General features: G+C 35.8%; 1 protein-coding gene across 8 annotated transcripts in view; it reads right to left on the reverse strand.

Moving 5' to 3' along the window:
* LOC150099873 (protein hu-li tai shao-like) overlaps positions 1 to 23,869 on the reverse strand; it is a 542,656-nt gene that overhangs the window by 38,926 nt on the left and 479,861 nt on the right. For all 8 annotated transcript variants that reach the window (XM_090404245.1, XM_090404248.1, XM_090404250.1 and 5 more), the window contains one exon: positions 22,389 to 22,537. In XM_090404245.1, the coding sequence (XP_090260371.1) occupies positions 22,397 to 22,537 (141 nt within the window). In that variant the 3' untranslated portion in view covers positions 22,389 to 22,396. The remainder of the gene's footprint in view (positions 1 to 22,388; positions 22,538 to 23,869) is intronic.

Genomic DNA, 23,869 nt, shown 5'->3' on the forward strand with positions numbered 1-23,869 from the left:
GCCTTCCATTCCTTGGATACTTTTCCCTGCAACCAGACTTTTATTGAACAATAAAAGAGCCAGGTCAATGGAGCTGTCAGTTCTTTAGCACATTCTCTCAAAACCTGTGGTGAAATACCATCCAGTCCCACAGCTTTACTGCTATCCAGAGTACTCGGTATTTGGAACACACTCTCCTCTTGCACCTCTAAACCCACCCTATCCCTCTAGTATTAAAACCTTCTTCTCGAGGATGAAATACTCCAATAAAGTGCTGATTGAACAACTCCACTATGTCTCCTCTGCATCAGTCCCTCTATTTTCATTTTTATCTCACAATGTCATTCTTCCACAATCCTTTCTCCTCCTACTGGCCACACAGCTAAAAAAATTCCCTAGGATTTTCTTTGGATCTTAGTGCCAATCTCTTCTCATATTCCAGTTTTGCCTTCCTCACCATACTGGTCACTCTCCTGGCCTGCATCTTATATTCTTGAAGTATCTGCCCTCCACCCTCTCCTTATTTCTCTTCCATAATCTCTTTTTCAACTGCAGTTACTGTTTGATATTGTTTCTCATCCACTTTACACCAAATTGTGTCAGCTTCTTCACTCGTGGAATACAGCTTACTATCGCTGCTAACAAATGCTCCTTCACAATTTCCCAAGCACTAATGATATCCTGGCCTTCCAATTCTGCCCTCCATGGAATTGCCCCTAGTTGATACCTAAGAGTATTATATTACCTGCCTTATAATTCCACATATGTTCCCTTGTCTTTGATACTCTTGCATGTCTATTCATCTTCCAAGTCAAAACAACATGGTCACTCTCTCCAATTGGTAGGAGAGATGTCATCTCACTTATTATCAGCTCTTCTGACACTATGACCAAATCCAAAACTCTTGAAACTCTTGTTCCCTGTATTACATGTTGCCTAAGACATTTGTCCCTCAAGAATTCTAGAAATTCCATCCCCTTATTACTACATGCATTTTCCTCTTCCAGTTTATACTGCTGTAGTTAAAATCTCCCATAACAATCAGTCTTCTTGCACTTGCCAAGCTCAACTGTCTAAACATTTCATGCTCCCTGGTTTGTAGGAACACCCCGCTAAATATCCTGTCATGGCCACATCTTTCTCATACCATATGCTTTCAAAACCATTAGTGTCATTGCCTTCCAAAGCCCTCTTAAAGGATATAAGCCATGACTTATCATAAGTAGCACTCCACCACAACCACGTTTTCCTTTCCTATCCTGCCGAAAAATGCTGTACCCTGCCACTTCAATGCCTGTTATTATATCATCCTCCTTCAGCCAAGTCTCAGAGATCCCAATAATCTTTGGCAAGGCTGATGCTATCAGCGCCACCAATTCATCTCCTTTATTTGAATACTCCTGGCATTAGTATAGAGAATAACAATGGCATTGCTTCTATACCTAACGTTGTCCCCTCTTGACCTCACTGGACTCAGTGTTACCTGATGTCGTCACCCCTTCTCACAACAGGCCACCCCTGCTACCATCCACCCTGGGAATTCTAGTTTCCCTGCAATGACACACTGACTCATTCAGAAAACAGCAATTTCTCCAGATGCCTTCGTCCTTCCTCATTCAAATGCAAGGTCTCTCGCATACAGTTACCTTCTATCCTCAAACACCCTCCAAGCATCCACATATTCCAATCCTATCTTCTGACACATTCTGGCTATTATGCTATTCAGTATTACTGTTCTTCTGCTGAGCTTGTTACTATCATACCTGGGCAACACACACACACAATCTTTCCTCTCTGCATTTTCTTTTGCACTACCTCAAGCAAGAATCTCAGGTCTCTCGCAGTCCGATTTACATTGCCTCTCAAGTCATTATGATGCCCACCATCACAATCATTTCATCATCCTTTCACCCCTCTTAATTGCCATAGCCACATTTTCTATTGTCCCTCCATATTCAGTTAGACATTTTACTAACACCTGAAGAGAACTCAAGATCAGGTACTATCAAGGTATAAAAAAGCATCACTGAACATGAGATGTAGAAGAATTACAGAAATACCATACAAACATATTTTTGGTTTACAATTCAACTAATGCTACTGAAATAAATATGGCAAACAGGTGAGATTCTTTTAAATACCTATAATAAGTATAAGAAGGTATACTCAGGTGACAGGAATCAGAGAAAGCTGGAGAAGATATAACATTCAACGAAGTGCAGTATTAAACTTGAAGATAAAACTACTTGAATAGGAGTTGATTTCATGTGGAGTGATTGAGGGCAAATTTCAAAATAGGATAACATGATTTATGTATGCTTAAGTTCCCAATGAAGAGTTCAGTAGAGAATAAATTAGAAAAGATAGCAACCAATATTAGGGGTGCTTAAGGGTCAAAGCTTTATAACTGAGAGGAGACCTCCAAATAGCCTTTAAAGGAATGCAGAGAACCGACCAGGGCTTCTGACCTAATGTCCAATCCTCACCTTCTCGTGGTGCACCCTGTTGGGTATCTGCTTGGATAATGAACGAACGAGGATGAGCTGGCAATTTGGGATTTAGCCAACCAAATTGTATTCTTATTGGTTAAATCAAAATAAAAAATGATGGTACAACATGACAAAATTTCATGCTGGCTGGGGCGTCGCTCGGTTAAACAAGGACCCCGTTGTTTTCGCCAGGGAACCAGGGCAAACAGCGAAAAGTCAGCTACTGGAACAAATCTGAAAACACACCCCAACTCAACATCACCAGAGTTAAAGATTGGTACTATCAACATAAGAAGCCTGAATGGCAAAGAAATGGAGCTAGCTGAGGAATTAGAGATAAGTACCAGATTGACATAATACGGGTGACTCAAACAAAAAAGACAAACACTGGTGAGATCTTCCTGAGCAATAAATACAAAATGTTATATTCAGGCAATGACAATCAAGGAAAAGAAGCAGTAGCAATAGTATTCAATACAAAATACAACGCTAATCTTCTTGAATGGCAGGCAGTCTCAACTAGAGTGATGTGGGCAAATATCAGAATGGGGAACTGGACAATGAGACTTATTTGTACCTATGGTCCCACAGAAGGTTTTACTAAGGTAGAAGTGGAGGAATTTTTTGAGGCTTTAGAAAAAGCAACTGACACAATGAAAAATTGGTCCTTGTTGGGGATCTAAATAGCAGAGTAGGAAATGATTGTGAGACATACAAAAATATTTTGGGAAAATTTGGAGAAAAGAGCAAACTAATAATAATGGCAAATATCTGTTGGATTTCTGCTCAGAACATGGACTGGTTATTACTAACACCATGTTCCAACATAAAAATGTGCACAAATTCACATGAAGAGAAGAGGCTAGGAATAAGAAAAGTCTCATTGACTATGTTATTTTTGATAGTGATGTTTTCTCCCTGGTGCAGGACACCAGAGTGTACAGAGGATTTGAAATTGGAAGTGATCACTATTTAGTCTTGAGCAGGATAAAATTGAATTTCATATTGAAAAGAATAACATGTAAGAAAGTTTTAAAGCGAATAAAAGTTGAGCAGCTCTCAGATGTGAACTGTAGGCTAAAATACACAAAGATTATTGAAGAAAAAACGAAAGAGTTTGAGAACAGGAAACAAATCTTGGAGATTCAGTGGCAAACTCTGAAGAAAACATTGATTGATTCTGCCAGAGAGGCATGTGGTGAGGTTGTCTGCAAGGATAAAAAAAATCAGAACTCCCTGGTGGACACAGGAAGTTGAAGAGGCAGTGAAGGAAAAGAAGAAAGCATATCAAAAAGTTCCTGGCAAATAAGTCAGCTCTTAGAAAATATAGAGACAAATGCAAGAATGCTAAACACTGTGTAAAACTAGCTAAACAAAAGTAATGGGAGGACTTTGGCAAGAATATAGAAAATAAATATCAAGAAGGTGGCAAAATATTCTGGAGGATGTTTAAACTTAGGAATGGAGGAAAGAGTGCTGTAAAAGGAGTTAGACATGATAAAAGTGACATGAAAATGGGAGAAAATGATATGCTTGAAGTATGGAGTAATTACTTTGAAAAAGCTAAATGAAACAAGCAGTGATGACAGTAGAGTGGTAAAAAACACTGACCAGGCATGCAGTCAGGAATACATATCCATACTTGAAGTAGAAAAAGCCATTCAAGGCTTGAAATGTGGAAAGGCAGCAGGAGTAGATGATATTCGACCAGAAATGCTGAAGTATGGTGGTATAAGAGTCTTACAGTGGCTGCACTGCATAGTTCAGAAAGCCTGGACAGAGCGACGAATTCCCAATGATTGGAGTAGAGCTCTCATAGTACCCATATATAAAAAGGGAAATAAAACTGAATGTGAGAATTACAGAGGTATTTCCCTACTGAGTGTTCCTGGCAAGATCTATGCAAGTATACTTGAGAAACGGTTGAGAAGAATTGTGGAAGAAAAGCTTATTGAAGAACAAGCTGGATTCAGGCCAAATAGAGGCTGTCAGGATCAGATCTTCACTTTATGACAAATAGTCGAGAAAGCATGGGAATATAACAAAGATCTGTATTTAAGTTTTGTCGATTTGGAAAAGGCATATAACAAGAGAGAAGCTATTCAATACGCTGCAGTTATATGGTGTCAATGGGGCATTATATCAAGCAATACTTAGTCTATATTTGAGTTGTAAGTCAGCAGTTAGAATTGAAGGAAGTACAGGAAGATGGTTTAATGTTAAATCTGGTGCGAGACAAGGATGTACATTATCCCCTCTGTTATTCATTATCTATATGGATCACATTATGAAGGAAAGTGGTATTAAACATGATATCAAAATTGGAGATGTTAATGTCATCTCTTTGCTTTATGCGGATGATGTTATACTTCTAAATAAATCCGCTACAAGTCTGCCAGATTCTCTGACTAAATTGAATAACTGTTGTAATAGATATGGTATGAAGGTCAGCAATAAAAAGACAAAGACAATGAAAATAGGCAGAATCATTGAAAATGTCAAGTGTGTTGTGAATGGAGAACCTGTGGAACAAGTAAAACATTTCAGCTACTTAGGCACGATTTTTACTGCAGATGGTAAATTAAATATAGAAATAGACAACAGAATCAGCAAAGCTGGTATGGTGGGAAGTCAATTGAATAAATTCATATGGAATAAGAGAGAAATTAGTCGGAACACTAAATTAGCTGTATACAAGACAGTGTTCAAACCAGTTTTAACTTATGTATCTGAGAGAGAGCTGTGTCAGAAGTAAAACACTTGACCAAAGACTAGAGACCACAGATATGAGAGTCCTGAGAAAGATTATAGGCGTGAACAGATTGCATCAATGGCAATATCATATTAAAAACGAGGATATTAATAAAGAACTTGATGTTGTCAGCATCCAGGAATGCGTTAGCAGAGATAATCTCAGGTGGTATAGTAACTTAAACAGAATGGGCGAGGAAAGATTAGCAAAGCAAGTGTTCTCTGCCAGGTTGGCAGCAAAATGACCCAGAGGAAGACCAAGATATAGGTGGATTGATACGGTACAAAGTGCCTTAGACGATAGAAATATAAGATCTGATAATGTTGGAGTCTTGACAGACTGATTTGGAGGAAAATTGTAGATAGGAAGTTAGTAATGATGTAATTTTTTTCATGTAGTACTATCATATCCTATACACCCCTTGAGGGTACATGGCAGGAATTTGATGATGATGATGATGATGCTACTAATATTAAAGAACTGGTTCTTGTTGAATCCCAGACAAGAAATGTTTTGGGAAAATTTTTGAGAAAAGAGTAAAAGTTAATAATAATGCTAAATAGCTGACAGATTTCTGTTCAGGATGCACACCAGTCATAAAAAATTCATTAATTTCATCTGGTGAAAACACAAAACAAGAAGAGTTTTATCAATTAAGTTACAGTTAATAAAGAACGGAAAAAAAAAAAAAACAGAATGGACTGCAAAAATTACAGAACAGTTATCCAAACAATTCACGTAGATCAAGTATTTGTGACATTAAAAAAAAGAATAAAGAAATAAATGGAAGAAAATCAGAAGACAAATAGAATTCAGAAGCAATAGGAGTACAGTGTACCAAATATTAATGTTATGATTAAATGTGGAGAGTGCTCCATCTTCTTCTTCATCTATGATCTCTTGTGCTTTTTAGCATCGAGATTTTGCCAAAGAGATTTCCATGCCATCCTGTCCAAGGCTTGTTCTTTTGCTTCTTCCCAGCTAATTCTCTTCTTTTCCAATTTTTATTTAATTTCCTTTTGCCTACCTTTCCTGAGCCTGCCTATGTTTCTTTTTCCTATTTTCTGGCTTTCATATACAATTTTTGCTATTCTTTCTTCTTCCATTCGATTAAGATGTCCGAGAGTGCTCCATATAAAGGTATAAATATTCATATTGACTTAGTCAACTTTCAGTAAGCATTTAACAGCATAAATTTGAAAGGATGGGATGAGCCTGAATCTTATGAGGTGGACAGGAACCTGATACATCTCTTATAGAATATTAATGAAAATTATTAGTATTATTATGATTCAGGACCTCCATGGAGTCGCAATACTCATTATGGGAGACCCACCCAAGAAAACACAAAGTCTATTATATCACTCCTTGAACTCATTCATGCTCTCCACTCTATCATTCAATGCATTCCATGGTTCAACCACCATCCATGCAAAGCAACCACTCCTCACCCCATCACTCACAAATTCCTTTCACAATGCTCTTGTCCTCACTTCTTCCACTTGTTACATGAAATATAAGAGCTCCCCAGTGTCATCCCTGTAACTACTTCTCAACAATTTAAATGTCTCAATCATATTACCTAATCTACCAAACTTTGCAGTCCACATTCCCTCAGTCTATCCTCATAATTAACATTGTACAGTCCTAAAACAGACCACACTTGGACTATTGTGCTCAGATTTGGTTACCAGGATTTGAAAGGGATAAATTAACCTTGGAAAGAGTGCAGAGGCTGATAACAAATATGCACTCTTTCCAAGGTTAATTCATCCCTTTCAAATCCTGGGAACCAAATCTGAGCACAACAGTCAAGTGTCGTCTGATCAGGACTTTATACAATGATATGACAACTCTTTTATCTCTGCAGGTCAGTGTCCTTCTCATTATTGCAACAATTCTCTGTGTTACCTTCACCACCTTTGCACCCTAAATTTCAGGTTCTATCAATCATCAACCCCAGATCTCTTGTTTCCCCCCTACTTCCTCCAATATAACTCTCCCATAGAGTATGCAGCGTCCCATCGATGTTTCCCAAACCTCAAGACCTTACATTCTGCTGCATTAAACCGATACCCCTATTCATTTGCCCATTTATCTAGCTTATTTAAATCATCTTGCATGGCTACCACATCTGCACTATTACTAATAATCCTTCCCAGCTTCGCATCATCTGCAAACAACTGAATATCCCCTTGCAATCCACTGACAATGTCACTGATATAAAGGTTAAACAATATAGGTCCCAGTACTAAGCCCTGTGGGATCCTACTTGTAACCCTCTGCCTCCTTGAAACTGCCCCACCATACACAACTCCCTGATACCTATCGCACAGCCAATCCTGAATCCAGTTGACCAATTTGACATCCAGACCCATGTGTTGCAACTTAAATATCAGCTTATCATGTGGCACCTTGTCAAATGCCTTCACTAAGTCTAAGAAAATGGCAGTATATGCCTTTCCCTCATCTAATGCTCTTGTAACTTTATTATAAAAGACTAGCATATTGCTAAAACAAGCGCATCCCTTCACAAATCCATGTTGACTCTCACAGATAACATTACTCTCATCTGCCCAATGTTGTATATGGTCCCTCACTACTTTCTCCAAGATTTTAACTACTGATGACACACAGACTGGCCTATAATTAGACACTTCCAGTCTGCTACCGTCCTTATGCAATGGCACTATCTTACCTTCCTTCCATTCCATGGGCACCTTTCCCGCAGCCAGCCTTTCATTGAAAAGCCATGTCAAAGGCACTGTCAGTTCCCTAGCACATTCTCTCAAAACTCGTGGTGATATACCATCCAGTCACACAGCTTTACTGACATCCAGAGTACTCAGTATTTGAAACACACTCTCCACCTGTACTTCTAAACCTAACCTGCCCTATCCCTCCAGTATTAAAACTGACTCCTCCAGGATGAAATACTCCAATAAAGTGTTCATTGAACAATTCCACTATGTCCTCTGCATCAGTCACTCTATTCCTGTTTTTATCCCACAATGTCATTCTTCCACAGTCATTTCTCACTGATATAAAGGTTAAACAATATAGGTCCCAGTACTGACACTATTAGTACTGGCCACATAGCTAATAAACATAGCAAGAAATAAGTCTCATTGACTATGTTATTGTTGGTAATGATATCTTCAGCTCATTCAGACACAAGAGTATACAGAGGATTTCATGTTGGAAACAATCACCACTTAGCTTGTGCAAAATAAAACTGAATCATATTGAAAAGAAAAGTGTGTAAAAAGTTTTAAAAGGCATCAAAGGTCAGTCAGTTTCAGAGATGAACTGTAGACTCAAACACACAAACATTATTTAGGTAAAAATGAAAGATTTTTAAAACAAGAACAAAACCATTGCAAACACCGAAATAAACATTTTGAAGTAACGCATGAAAATTCATTATTAAAGCTGATATAGATTTAATATATCAGCTTTAATAATGAACTATATTTGATTCATACTTTTTTATTCACTGAAATTGAATGTTTTTCCTACATGCTTCACTGCCTACATGGCTGAAAGCATTTTCAGGAAGATATTTAACACAAACAAAAAACAAACATGTTTCCCAACAGCTGTTATTATTTAAATGAAGGGGATATTAAATCCCACATTATTTCAAAGCCGAATAAGAAACTCAAAGATAGGAATCAAAGAGTTTCATGCGAATATAGTGAACTATAAAAGTTTCGGTGGATTGTAGCGTAAATAAAAGTTTCCTATCTTTGAGTTTCTTATTTGGCTTTGAAACAATGTGGGATTTAATATCCCCCTTCATTTAAATAATGTTACATCACCGAAGTGAAGCCTATTGGCTTTTTATTTTAAGTAATTTATGGGCGCACCTTTTTGACAACTCATATAGCAAAGTATATAAAAGTTCTCTTCGCTATAACCTCAGTATTACCTAGGTCTACCTACTCACTGATGAGACCTCAATAAAAGTCGAAACCGGTCTGGGTGAAGTTTTTTCCACTTCGGCGATGTAACATTATTTAAATGAAGAGGGATATTAAATCCCACATTGCTTCAAAGCCGAATAAGAAACTCAAAGATAGGAATCTTTAAAAGATATGAATTTCCAAAGATAGGAAACTTTTATTTACGCTACAGTGACCTTCCATCATACATCTCCTAGGAGATGTATGATGGAAGGTCATAACATCATACATCTCCTAGGAGATGTGTTTTACATTATGGGAAATACTAAGAATAGTGATAAGAACTTTCCCCACCTTTGCAACGAGTTGCCCTAGTGTTGAACTATGTGCTTTAGCTTTCGCTACAATCCGCTGAAACTTTTATAGTTTGCTATATTCGGCATGAAACTCTTTGATTCCTATCTTTGAGTTTCTTATTTGGCTTTGAAATAATGTGGGATTTAATATCCCCTTCATTTAAATAATGTTACATCGCCGAAGTGAAGCCAATTGGCTCTTTATTTTAAGCTGTTATTATTTTTATATATTGAAAAATACTAGATTAATAGTTTAATTACATGCATCATTAAGCACATCTTGCACAGTCTATACATTATTGGGTAATTCTGGCATAGGAGAAGTTGTGAATATTCCATATACTCATTAATGATGACTACCAGATGTTACTAAGTACAAGTCCTTGGTTTTTCTGTTTAGCATGCCGTGTGAATGACATCAGAAGATTCCTTGAATAATCTGACGAAATTATTTTCTTCTAAGTAAGGCATTGGGGAGGCTTGCCAATTTACCATGTGACATTCTGCAAGGATGTGTGCTGCGAGTATGCTTCTCTTCTTCTCTTTATATCTTTCTTCATTTTCAACATCGCTTACATGTTCTTTTTTATATATTTCAAAACTTCCCAGTATGAGCTATGTTTACCTTAACACAAGAACAAGGAATCTTGTATATCCCAGAATGGTTGTAGAAAATTATCTTTAGGAGAATGTAGAAAACTTTGTAAGGTGTTAAGTGGTTTGAAGGCTATTTTGATGTTGACTAATTTTCATAACTGGGCTATTTTTCTTGATGTGTTGCCAATGTATGTTGGCCACACAAACACTCATAACAGAGAAACATTCAGTTTTATTGAATAAAAAAGTCTATGAGCCAAATCTGGTTAATTATTAAAACTGGTTGATTTGGTCAAAGAGAAACGTGATGAAGCCATCTGCAAGGATAGAAAAATCAGAACTCTGGTGGATTCAGGAAGTTAAAGAGGCAGACAAGGAAAAGATGAAAGGATATTGAAATCTCCTGGCAAATAAATCAACTTGTGCTAGGAGAGAACACATAGAAAAGATAAGAAAGTGAAGCTCTTGTAAAATTAACTAAACAAAAGCCATGGGAAGATTTTGGTAAGAACATGGAAAAATATCAAGAAGGTGATAAAATATTCTATAGGCTACTGAAAAACTTAGAAATGGAAGAAATAGTAGAGTAAAAGAATCAGATGATAAAAGTGAGGTGAAAATATCCTATATAGCTGGAGAAGTAGTTTGAGAGATTAAACAAGCAGTGAGTATGTATCAAAACTAAAGCATAAAAATACATTGGAAATTTGAAATGTGAAAAGGCAGCTGCAGTAGAAATGACCAGAAATGCCCAAACGTAGAGGTATAGAAGTTTTACAGTTGCAACACTGCACAAAAAAGCTATGGTCTTAGGAGATAAATTCCAGATGACTGGAGAAGAGCTCATAGTACCTATCTATAAAAAGGAAAATACAGAATGTGAGAATTACAGAGGAATTTTCCTACTGAGCATTGTTGGTAAGATTTAATGCAGTATGCTTGAGAAAAGGCTAAAAAATTGTGGAAGAGACACTGGGAGAAGAACTAGCTCAATTCTTCTCCCAGTTAAGGCCAAGTACGAGGGTGGTCTGAAAAGTTCTCGCCCTCGCCCATAGATGGCAACACTATCATCAAGATTTTTTTTTTCTAAGTTGGTACATCTGTCATAAGCATCCATGTGAAACTGCAAGTCATTCTATCAAACAGTTTGTTTTATACAGCTGTCTGAAGCAAAAGTGTTGTCTCTATCCCTTGAAATGGATAAAATTGAGTATCATGCAGTTATAAAATTCTTTGTAAAAGAAGGTTTAATGCGAAAAGAAATTCATTCGAAGTTCATAAAAGTTTATGGGCACTCTTCTCCTTCGTTTTTGACAATTAAAAAATGGGCTGCTGAGTTTAAACATGGCCATATCAGCATTGAAGATAATCTGCATGAAGGACGTCCAAAAAGTGTAACAACACCAGAAATCATTGATCAAGTACACAATATGGTATTGGATGACCGGTGAGTCAAACTGCATGAAATTGCTGAGACTATGGGCATTTTAAAAGAATGTGTAGGATATATTTTGCATGAAGAATTGCAAATGAAAAAGCTTTGCGCAAGATGGCCGCTGCACTTGCTCATAGCAGATCAAAAACGCACTCACATGAAAATCTCTGAACAGTGCTTGGAGCGTTTTAACAAGAATAAAATGGATTTTGTGCATTCATTTATTACAATGGATGAGACTTGGATTCACCATTACATACCAGAATCTAACAGCAGTCAAAACAGTGGACAGAAGCCAGTTGTTCAGCACCAAAGAAGACAAAGTCGGTTCCATGAGCAGGAAAGGTCATGGCATCAGTGTTTTGGGATGCTAAAGGCATTTTGTTTATTAATTATCTTGAAAAGAGTAAAACAATAACAGGGGAATATTATTCTGATCTTTTAACCAGACTAGACAAAAAAATTCATGAGAAAAGACCTGGTTTGCAGAAGAAAAATATCATCTTTCATCAGGACAATGCACCACCCACAAAGGCATTTTGGCAATGGGAAAAATAAGGGATCTGTACTATGAATTGTTGGAACATCTACCCTATTCTCCAGATTTGGCTTTCTCTGACTTCTATCTCTTCTCAAAACTAAAACTCTTCCTCTCTGGTCAGTGTTTTTCTTCAAAGGTGATTGCAGCTGTAGAGGAGTATTTTGCAGATCTTACTGAGAACCATGACAGGGACGGGATAATGGTGTTGGAGCATTGCTGTAATACATGTATTAGTCTTAAGGAAGATTATGTTGAAAATAAAAATAATTTTGAAATTATAAATTCATTTTTCCATTGTTAGGCCGAGACCCTAATAGAGATTGTGAAGATCAGATTTTCACTTTAGGACAAACAGTTGAGCAATCATGGGAATATAAAAAAGGATGTGTACTTTAGTTTTAGATCTGGAAAAGGCATCCAGAGAGAAGCTTTACAAAATGCTAGAAATATATGGGATAAATAGGACATATATATCAAGCAATACTCTTATATTTCATTTGTAAGTCAGCAGATAAATTTGAATGAGGTGCAGGGAGATGGCATTAAACTTGATATTAAAACTGCAGATGTTCAACTCAGCTCATTACTTTATGCAGGTGATGTTATACTCTTAAATAAATTCAGTACATGTCTACTGGACTCCTTCATTAAATTGAAAAAAAATTATTAAAACAGAGAGGAATATATACAGATAATGCACTCAACTGCATTCTGAGTGCAGAATCTATAAACAAAAAAAATGTTTTAGCTTTTTAGGCACAAATTTTAATGAATATGGCAAATTATATATAGAAATAGAAAACAATATTAACATAGCTGGCATGGTAGGCAACTGCATAAATATATGAATCAATTACCAGGTGTTTAATAGCAACATGAGTGTTAGACATAGTATAATATGTTTTAAATAATGGCTTCACACATGTAAGAGAAAACTAAATAGAATTTATTACTCCTATATATTTCACTCAAATGTCATGAGCTTCATTCAGAGAGAAGACAGAAGAATTGGTACCAACATTTAAATTCTGAATACAAGAACGAGTCTCAGTTGCAGCTGTACAAGCAGGAGAAAATGCCAGTAGAGTTCAGAGAAGTGGGTATAGATGTGTAATTAATTAATTGATCAATTAAAAAATTACAATTAACAGCAATCACTTCCCAAAACTTATAGATAGGCATACAGTCTGTCTGCTTAAGATTAGGATAGTGGCATAGGGCTTCACATGATTCATTAAATAGATGATCAAATTTGAACCTACTAAACTGTAGCATCTCAGATGATCCAAGACTAGAGACCACAGAGATGAGTTCTACAAAAACTTTACAGAGTGAACAGATGGTATAAATGGCAGAATCATATTAAAAATAATATTAGATAAGAACATGACATTGTAGCATTCAGGAAGTGTGAGCATAGCTAATCTCAAGTGGTATAAATCTCTTAAACAGAATGGGAGAGGAAAGATCAATAAAAAGGGTGTCTGATGTCAAGCTAGGAGGAAAAAGACCCAGAGGATAACCAAGATATAGGTGGATTGATGCAGTTAGAAGTGCTTTAGAAGATCAAAATATAAGAGCTGACAATACTAAAGTCATGGCAGATAATAGACTAATTTGGAGAAAAACTGTCAGCAGGAAATCAGTAATAATGTAAATTTTTCATGTCGTCCCATCAGCTTGCCCTATACACTCCTTGAGGATACATATCATGAATTTGGTGTTAATGATGACACATGAACCACCCATCTCTTAAAGACTAACTCTACTTTAAGTTTATTTTATTTTGGAATATGAGTCTAAATACAACTCAGATTATTTTTTTTAAATAGAAAAATATGGTTTTTGAATACAACATGAGACATTATATGAGACATTATAAAATAACAGAAATAAGCAGTGACAGAACTGTGGTGAGGAATATTCAATAAGAATGTAATCAAGAGTGCATCAATCCATGAGTTAAAAAGGCCATCGAAAATCTGAAATGGGTAAAGTAGACGAGGTAGATGATATTCAACCTAAAATGTTAAAATATGAAGTTAGTTATACTGCATAATTCAGAAGATGGATTTTTGGATAAATGGAAAGAACTCTCATAGTTTCCATCGTTATAAATGGAAATAAAACTGAATGTGAGAATTACAGTAAAATTTCCTTATTGAGTGTTCCCGGTAAGATTTATCCAAGCATACTTGAGAAGAAACTAAGAAAAATTGTGGAAATGAAACTTGGAGAAGAGCAAGTGGGTTCAGGTCAAGCAGGAGTTGTCAGGATCAGATTTTCACTTTATGACAAATATTTTAGGAGAATATAACAAGGATCTATATTTTTGTTGATCTGGCAAAAACATATGACTAGCTCTTCAAAAACACTATTATAGAGGATAAATGGAACATTGTGCAGAGCAATAAATAGTCTGTATTTCAAATTGTGAGAGTTAGAAATGAAAAAAGACAGGAATGTGGTTTAATATAAAATGAAGTGTAATTGTAGGGTGCATACCACCTCCTTTTAATCATCATCTATATGAATCAAATTATGAAACAAAGTAGCATCCTATATTAAAATTGGAGATATCAACAAATCCAGTGCAAGTTTCTAGCATTCTTTCCAAATCAAATAACTGCTATAACAAATTTGTAGGAAAATCAGCAATAAAAGAGACAAAAGTTATCAAAATAGAAAGGAACATGGAAAACTTCAACTGCACTCACAATGGAGAATTACAGAAATGTAAAATATTTCAGCTATTTAGGCACACTTTTTAGTAAATATGGGAATTAAGTTTTTGAAACAGACAGCAGAATATAGTACAGCTGGTATGGTTGGAAGTCAACTTTATAAGGAGAAATTAGCCAAAAACACTGAAGCAGTATACAAGACAGTGATCAAACCAGTTTTAACTTACTGATCTGAGAACTGGGTCAATAAAATACCAGATCAAAGGAAAGGTCATGGATATGAAAGTTCCGAGAAAATTTAGGGGAGCAAGTATATATCATCGGTGACAAAATCGTTAAATATGAAGACCATACAAAACAGAGACAAAGGACTACTTTTGGTTTTTCAGTTTTTGAGAACATTGCTATATCATTATAGGTGCTTACTTTTTTTTTTTTTTTTTTTTTTTAAATTCTAGTTTTTCAAGATTACGTTCATAGACTTAGCAATATTTCTGATCACTGTAAATAAAGTTTCCTGTATAATTAGTAACTGAAAAATGTTATTCAAGGAAGAAAAAAAAATTTTCCTTAAGCAACAGCAACATCCACAAGAAAACTTTCGTAAACACAACCACTCATCTATCGGACAACGGGAATGTCTGTATGTTCCTGACTAATATAACCTCAACAAAAAACAACGCCAAGCCACCTTTTCTTGCTGACTTATTTTCACAATTTTTTTATAATTTATTCATTCCAAGGAACATGATAAACTTTATGCTATTTGCTTTCAAATCAAAGATAAACCCAAAATGTGATATTTATAAATTATAAATAAATGATTCACTGACAATCTTGCTCAATATAAAAATGTTGAAATTTTCAAGAATTTCAAGCACCATAATTTCAAAATTTAGCCAGTGTTATTTTTTTGATGCAGGGAACATAAATAGGGTAGTGCAACATTTGTCACATATCTGCCCCCCCCCCCTCTTCCTTTCACTCCAATTCTTGTCTTCAAGTAGGGTATTTGAATACGTGGCAATAACAAGTGGAAATTTTCTTTTTTGGTATGTGAAAAACCATAGATGGGAAGTATCTTCCTCTCGTTCCAAGGGATTGGAGGCCATTTTAGTGGTTCCTTGCAATGTATGCAAGTTTTGAAAAATATCTCTTAGTTGAAAATCTTGCAAGTATTATGTTTTTCCCTGTTTTTACTTTGTACAATGTCTGAGAATTTAGAACAGTTGTGCACAAGAGGTAAAAAAGACTTTCTGTACCATTTTTGTATGAAAATATTCAGCGCAGCTTATCAGTCTGACCTGTTCAATTGTTCTCACATTCATATTATACTTTGTTACACAATGAGACTTCATTGATGGCTGATTGGTCTAACTGTCTGTCTTTCTTGATGATTTAATGAAATTTTCATGATTTGTGGTCAGCTTTCACCACACTCCTGGAATTTACTATCCCTGAGAAAAAAATGGACCATATGACACAATGTCTGGAGATTTTTGTCTGCTCTGTGCATCAGTACAAATATTTCTGTTCAAATAACACACATCTGTAAGAGAGGGGAAAGTGCTCAAGTCAAACTGCATTATATTTATAATATCGTATCGCAAAAAAAAAAAAAAAAGCTGAACAACTAAAATGATATACGTTATGGAGTAGATGGGTTTATTAATAAAGAAATATATCTTTACACATGATAATATGTACATCCACAATTATCAGGGAATCTTGATGGAATAAAGCATTAACGATGATAATTGAGAGTTTAGAAACCTGTCTTCGTTCAAGACAGGTTTCGGAGCACATGCGAAGGTTCTCTGTCATCTTAGAGAAAGGGTCAGAGCATCTGCTGGATATATCATGTAATTTTATCATTTAGTTCATCAAGGTTTGAAGATGGGTCATGGTGGAATACCTATTCTTTCAACATATTCCAAACAAAGGCATCAAGTGATATGAGCTCAGGAGAACATGATGGGTATGGGAATTCTGTGAACCTCAAAATAAGCCTCCTGGGAATGTGTTCTGATAAATATGCTCTAGAACCACACAATATGTGACAGGTTGCTCACATATTGTGTGGTTCGTGTGCATAAAATGGAATGTTTTTTGCATGACCTATCCTATGCAAATCCTAGGTGAACAGAACCAACACATTCTCGATGATGTGTTCACTATTGAAGGTCACAGTTACACCGCCTTTTCAGTGAAGTTAGGCCCAATCTCGCTGTGAAGAGGTTTCCCTTGGACAAATTCAAGTCTTCAAAAACCAAGAAACCTGTAGGTTCATCTGTTTATATGATTGCTTAGATGGAAATGTGCTTTGTCAAAGGACCAGACATTATGGAGGAAGGAGACGGATCTTCATAAACATTGGCCAGCATGCATGCACGCACACACAGGATTTCGACTATGCAGTGTAATCTGTTGCTGTTAAACAATGACCCATCTGAACGATATACAAAAAGGCACTTGGTTTTTTAAAGATTCTCTGTAGTAACCACCTAGGTATCGCAAGTTCTATAGCTATTTGGTGTTGACTGCATTTGACTGAACACTTACTCTAGCACATGCTTGTGATTGTCATTTGTGTTAATAGTTCGTGGTCCCCCAAATGCCCTATGCACTGCAACACAACACTCCCAGTATGTTGGAACCTCTCGATTAAGGCACTGATGACACTATTGCTTGGAGCACGCTTACAGAAATGACAAACAAACTGCTCACAAACATGTCCTAGGCCTGGACCATTTGCTCTACCAATTCCGTATGAACAAAAATAATGCTCAAGAATAAATGTCTTTTCTTCCATCATCAACATCACTGCTACAGCTAAATGTAATGGTGTAGACTCTACACATGCTCTTCTATTAATGTTCATGCAGTCAAATGGCATATCTCATAGTACATCTATTGAAGAGGGCATCAAAGTTCAGTGTTGTTTTTTTTTGTGACATACCGTACGTCAGAACATGCTCACGAAATTCAAATGTGTTTTAGCAAAGATTTTTAAATACAAAAGCATGCTAGAGAACACTTGAGTTTAGCAGTGAAAATGTTAAAGTGATGCCATAAGTAATTAAATTGAATTAACCCATTCTATTTCAAGAAACAGAAAAGAAATTAGCTCATAAACCAGCCATATAAGGAGTTTCAGCATAAACAAAATTCACGCCAATCTAACAGGCAAGCAGCCTGTAGTTAAAAAGGATTTAAACATAATGAGATATGCATGATTAATAGACAGGTGTTTGAAAAAAAAGGTAGGACAAAGATCAAAAGAAAAATCATGAAAATCCCAAAGGAAAATCATGGCATAGATGATGGATACCATTTTTGATATCGATCCCATACACAAGAGGTAGAAGAACTTGCAGCACATCCGTGTTACGGGAGTGATGGGATCACAGTCAAGGGGAAAGAAGTTTACTGAAATTTTTCTTGCAGGGATATAGATTGTAATATTTGGAATCACTTTGTGAAGAAGGCTGTTCGAGAGGTAAATGGAATAAAACAGGAAGAGGAAAAGCAATTTCATCAGTGTGCTTGCTGTCATACTGAAAATCAATGTTGGGCAGCTGCTGCAGCTCTTTTAACAAGTGGCATGATGGTTGACAGTTCAGTGGAGCAGTGACCATGGAAGTGCCTGTAGAGAAGATACAGAGCTGAAACAGAGCAACTGCAGACAGAGATTGAAATGAGTCAGAGAAATCATCTATGAGTCAAATTGTTCTTCTCTGGACAGCACTGAGAAATTTTACAGAGGTTTAGAAACATGTAAACAGTATTATAAAGATGGCAGATTTGGGATTTGTAGAGAGTTAGTAGCTAGATGGATGAAAAATAGCATTTTGAGCAGGAAAAAAATGCCTAATTTTTTAGATACTGAGAAAGTTGATAATGTGACATGCCTGGAGAAGCTATAAGTAAATGTCAGTCCAAGGAGAGAGAGAGAGAGAGAGATCTGATCCTATCTGGTGATTTATGTATTACTAAGGGTGAGGTTAACTGAGATCCCTCTTGAGAAAAAAGGCAGGATTGCATTTTGGTGGCATTGAAGATGATGATGAGATTATCCTTGCTACACTGAAGGATGGTATGGAAATCAGTGTTTAAGACACTGCACTGTTTATTAAATGAGGATGAATGGAGTGTTTCATCATCAGCAAAAACATGGATAGGATTAGTGGTAACTGTAAGTAAATCATTTATGTACAGTAGAAAGTAGGTTATAGAACAGAGTCCTAAGACACTCCTACACTGCCAACTGAAGTATGGTAAGATAATTTACTTAGCAGGCCTTGATAGATGGCAGGACTGGTTTTTTAAAAAAATTAAAAAAAAAAAATAAATATATATATATATAAAATAAAATGAAAGAACTAATTTGCTGACCTGAATAGATAGTATAACCACTCTCAAGCCAACAGGTTGCAGGTTTAAATCATTTAAATCATGGGTATGGATGTTTCACTTAATATCGTTAGGAAGAAGATGATTTTGTTTTTTTTAATTAATAAGAAAAATAAAGGAAAACACCCTACCCTACCTACATTACTAATGTCCAACTTTTACATACATATATAGGGTTTACGATGTTTAATGTTGGGAATCACATCAAAAATAAAATAATAAAAATAAACTGATAGAGACATACAGTCAATTTCTACTGTAGCAAACATCTTTATAGTGAACTCTTTCACTATAAACGAAATACTAAAAAGTGCTTGTCACATAAAACCTGCAGCAAGCCTTATAATAAACTTTTTTCTTTGGTTCCTAAAATTTTCTTTAGTGATGGCAGACTTTCTTTCAAACATCAGTTACTAGTTATTAAATCTTGTGCTGTATTATCACAGCACCATGATAATCTGGGGGAATATTATTATTAATATACAGGTTAATATTATTATTAATATTAATAATATACGTAGGCTGTTCAATAAGTAATAAGACTATATTTATACAGAAAACAGATTACCTTTAATTGTCATCATTTACATGGTCTTTTTCAAAGTAACTAACGTGAGACGCGATGCATTTGTCCGAACGTTGCGTCCACTTCTTAAACACATGTGAAAGTCCGTTTTTTGAGAGTTCTTTCAAAACCGCCTCCGCAGCTTTTACACATGCTTTGTTGCTTTCAAAATGGCGGCCTCTTAGTGGTTTCTTGAGCTGAGGAAACAGCCAGAAATCGCACGGTGCGAGATCAGGACTGTATGGAGGGTGTGGTAGGATATCTGTGTTGTTCTTCTGCAAAATGTCCACTACACAACCAGCAATATGTGGCCTTGCATTATCGTGGTGCAATAAGAAGCCATTCTTCAGCAATGGACGCTTCCTTTTGACGTGCTTGATGATAATCACTGCTGTGTTAATCGTTGTCTCTGTGATGGACGTTGAAGGTCTTCCCTCACGTTCAAGATCTTCCACATTTTACCTTCCTTCCTTAAAAGTTTTATGCCAGCGAAAAACACTTGCCCTCAACATTGCTTCATCATGGAAAGCTTCGCGTGTCATGTTAAAAGTGCCCAATGCCGATTTTTGCAAATGCACACAAAATTTAATCGCATAACGCTGTTCCAAGGACGCTTCCATTTCGAAGACTGGTCGCACCTTGTAGGTGCTCCGAAACAAGCTCGCGTTTAGTCACGTGACACTCTGGCACATCAGCCCGTATACGCTATCTATCAACCTTTTTTGTTAATACAGACAGCAACATTTCTTTATTCCACAGAAATTAATATTGTGATGAGTGGTTTCGCCACAGCAAAATTAGTCTTATTACTTATTGAACAGCCCACATAAATATTAATATATCATGGGAGACACACACTAACCATTATTCACATAATGTAGGTATTGTGTGAATAACTCATTCACTGCCAGAATGCACACACTATTCCTGGTAATCCATTTGACTCATTCACCACTCTCCAAGCAAAACATCTAATCTACACACCCTTACTAACCATATTCTTACACAACTTCCAGGGGGTGACCATTGTTTTATCCCTGCTCATCACGTCACTTCTTCCTATCATGGAATTTAGACCAAGTGGCCTGTTCCAGTCTTATACCATTGCTTTACTGGTTATCCAATTCTTTTTTCATTTACTTTATATTTGTATAATATTAATGGCAGTCTGTTATTATGCATTTGATTTTGATGTTCTAACCATTTTTGTTTATATTTATTTATGTAGAAGTTAACCGATTTTATACATAGGGATTGTAAAATTTCTTCGTTTGTTTTATGGTCCCACTTGGCATATCCAGCTTTTTTCTGAGAATTTCATTTTTGCTGTTTGAGTTCATTTTTCATCTTTCTTTTTTATGGTCCATGTTTCACTTTGATATAATAAAGTTGGTTCAGAGGACATTATACAATCTGTTTCTGGTGTGTTTTTGTATCAGCGATGGCTTGAATATATTTTTTTATTATGTTGTGTCATGTATTGAAAAATTTATTTTGTGTCAATCTTATAAAACACTTTTAGTAACATAAGTTTCTATCATGCACCCCCGTCTTCTGCCTGTCAACTAAATTCTGCAATCCACATACCTTCAATCTATTCTCACAGGAAGCGTTCCACAGACATGTCACCAGCTTGACCACTAGTCTCTGCATCCTCTCCACTACCTCCTGATCCTCCAAGAAACCCAGTTGACCAAATCTGTGCACAATTATCAAAATGCAGCCAAACCAGAGCCTTATAAAGAGGGATAATAACCTCCATATCTTTATTCGACAAGTTTTTCAACATTCAGGTAATCCTTTAAGGTATTTTGCCAAATTTTGCAATATGCCCTCTCAACTTCAACTTTCTGTCTTCCTTAAATCTCTAGCCTTGCTTGGAAGTATATCCTAGGATTATAATGGGGATGGAGATTTCACAATTTTTTATTTTTATTTATTTATTTGTTTTTTTTTGGTGTGTGTATGGGGGAGGGATATTGTTTCAATTAATAAAAAACTGGAACCTGCTCAGTAATCAAATCTCAATTTGCACTAAATAAAAAGTTATAATCTTCCTTTGGGGAAGGGGGGAGTCAAGACCATTCAAAACAGTAACAAATTCTACTAGCTCTCTATGAATGACATAATAAAATTAATAGTCAAAAATTCTTATTGAAACAAAGGCATATTACAAATTAAAAAGAAGTATTTTCTTTATGACATGCTTCTAATAAATACTGTGGGATGGCTCATAAGTCACGAAGGGATTTAATATGTGAATAACTCATAACTAGAGGTGGATCAAGCAGGTATCAGACTTTGTGGCCACCAGGGGCCCCAAGTTCAAAGGAAAAAAAAACATTGGAGCAGATGCTGTATCCAACATTTGCGCTTCGAATTCGAGAAAAAAATAACTGTAGTGGAAGCTATAGTTATTTTTAGGGGGCCCTGTAAATTTTAATTCCATGGGCTTAATCAGTCACTGCTCATAACTAATAAAAAAAAATCTTCAGGTTCTTCACTTCAATATAACAACAACAAATAAAAAAGACTAAAAATAATTAATGAATAAAAAAGTAGTTATTAAATGTTTAAATCCTTTCATGACTTATCAGCCACCCTGTATTTTAAAAAAGAGATAGCACTACTATCTTAAGGAATGTATCATTCTGTATTTCCATAATCATTACCAGGATTTTTATGTCTCTGAAGCTCCCTTTTCTTTCTTTTCTTTATCTTTCTTATGTTTTTTCTTTTTTAGAAATGATGGTGTTTTCAATCCCTTTTTCTTTTTTTCTTTCTTAGGAGATTCTTCACTAACATCTTTAACTGGAGAACCCTAAAGAGTTAAAAGATGAAAACACTAATTTCACAGAAATAAAAACTATTATTAATTTTTTATATATCATATATATCAAAATAGATATAAAAGACGTATTTTGGTTTTTTTACCCAAGCCACCCAAATATACCTACTGTCTAATGTTAGATTGTGACATTAGATAGTATGTTTATGTGGGAAGCTTTTCCCTTTTTCTTGCCTGTCCCAATATGGAAAGCATAATATGTTGTTTTGTTGTTCTATGTCACACTATAGCACATCTGTAGTAGGGCAATTACTGTGCATCTTACAATTATGGCCTTCAATGAATCTTATGAAAGTTATGTAATCTTCTGTTTTAATCAGCCTGAATGTAGATGGCTTTACCCTCTTTGCTTGCTTCTTGCATGTCCCAATATGGAAAGCATAGAGCATTTAATGATAAGATGACAGTTAACCAGAATCTGCTACTCATGTTGGAGGCTTAATGGAGTAAAGCAGCACTGAGAAAGGATGAAAATAGATGTTTAGTGCTAATTTGGCTATAATAGATGTTTATTATTATTAGACCTTCAGGGAGTAAAGGACTCATCAAGGGAGGCCATACTTCACCCACACCAGCTGTTCTACTTTCTCTTAAAGTCATTCATATTAGATGCACTCACAGTTCTATGAGAGAAAAATCTAGCTCAAACTTAACTTCCATGAATTCCCCCCCCTTGTTCTCTCCCCACCTGCCATATAATGTCAACCAATATCCTATAATGCCTGCTCAAAAGTTTACAGACCTCTTCTTTCTTCTGTCTACCAGTGTCTGCATTCCACATACTCTCAATCTATCCTCATACTCTACATTCCATAGTCTTGATATCATCTTTGCAACTTTTCTTTGGAGCCTTTCCACTGCTTATTTATTCTGTTAGAACCCAGGAGACCAAATCTACACATAGCAGCCCTGGTGCAGTTATATCCAAGCCCTGTAAAGAGGCAAAATAACTTCCATGTTATTCTTATAAGTCAAAGTTCATATCAACATTACAATTATACTCTGAGCCGTATTTGCAATTTTTGTTATGCGACTTTTGAACATCAACTTTCATCAACCATAACTCCAAGATCTCTAGCCTCGTCAGCTATTCTAAGCATAATCCTACCAATAAAATATGCTGTTGGATATCACATCACACAAAAGTGTATAACTTTACATTTACAAATATTGAATTGATATCCATTACCATTTCCCACTGTTCCAGTTTATTCAAATCAATCTGTAAATGCTATTCATCAGTAGCATTCCTGATTGCCCTGCCTATTTTAGCATCATAAGTGAACAGTTGAACATCATTAACAC

Source organism: Typopeltis vanoorti, chromosome 14, assembly GCF_054136105.1.
Source record: "Typopeltis vanoorti isolate ZY-2024b chromosome 14, IOZ_Tvanoo_1.0, whole genome shotgun sequence".
In the NCBI taxonomy this organism is placed as follows: Eukaryota; Metazoa; Arthropoda; class Arachnida; order Uropygi; family Thelyphonidae; genus Typopeltis; species Typopeltis vanoorti.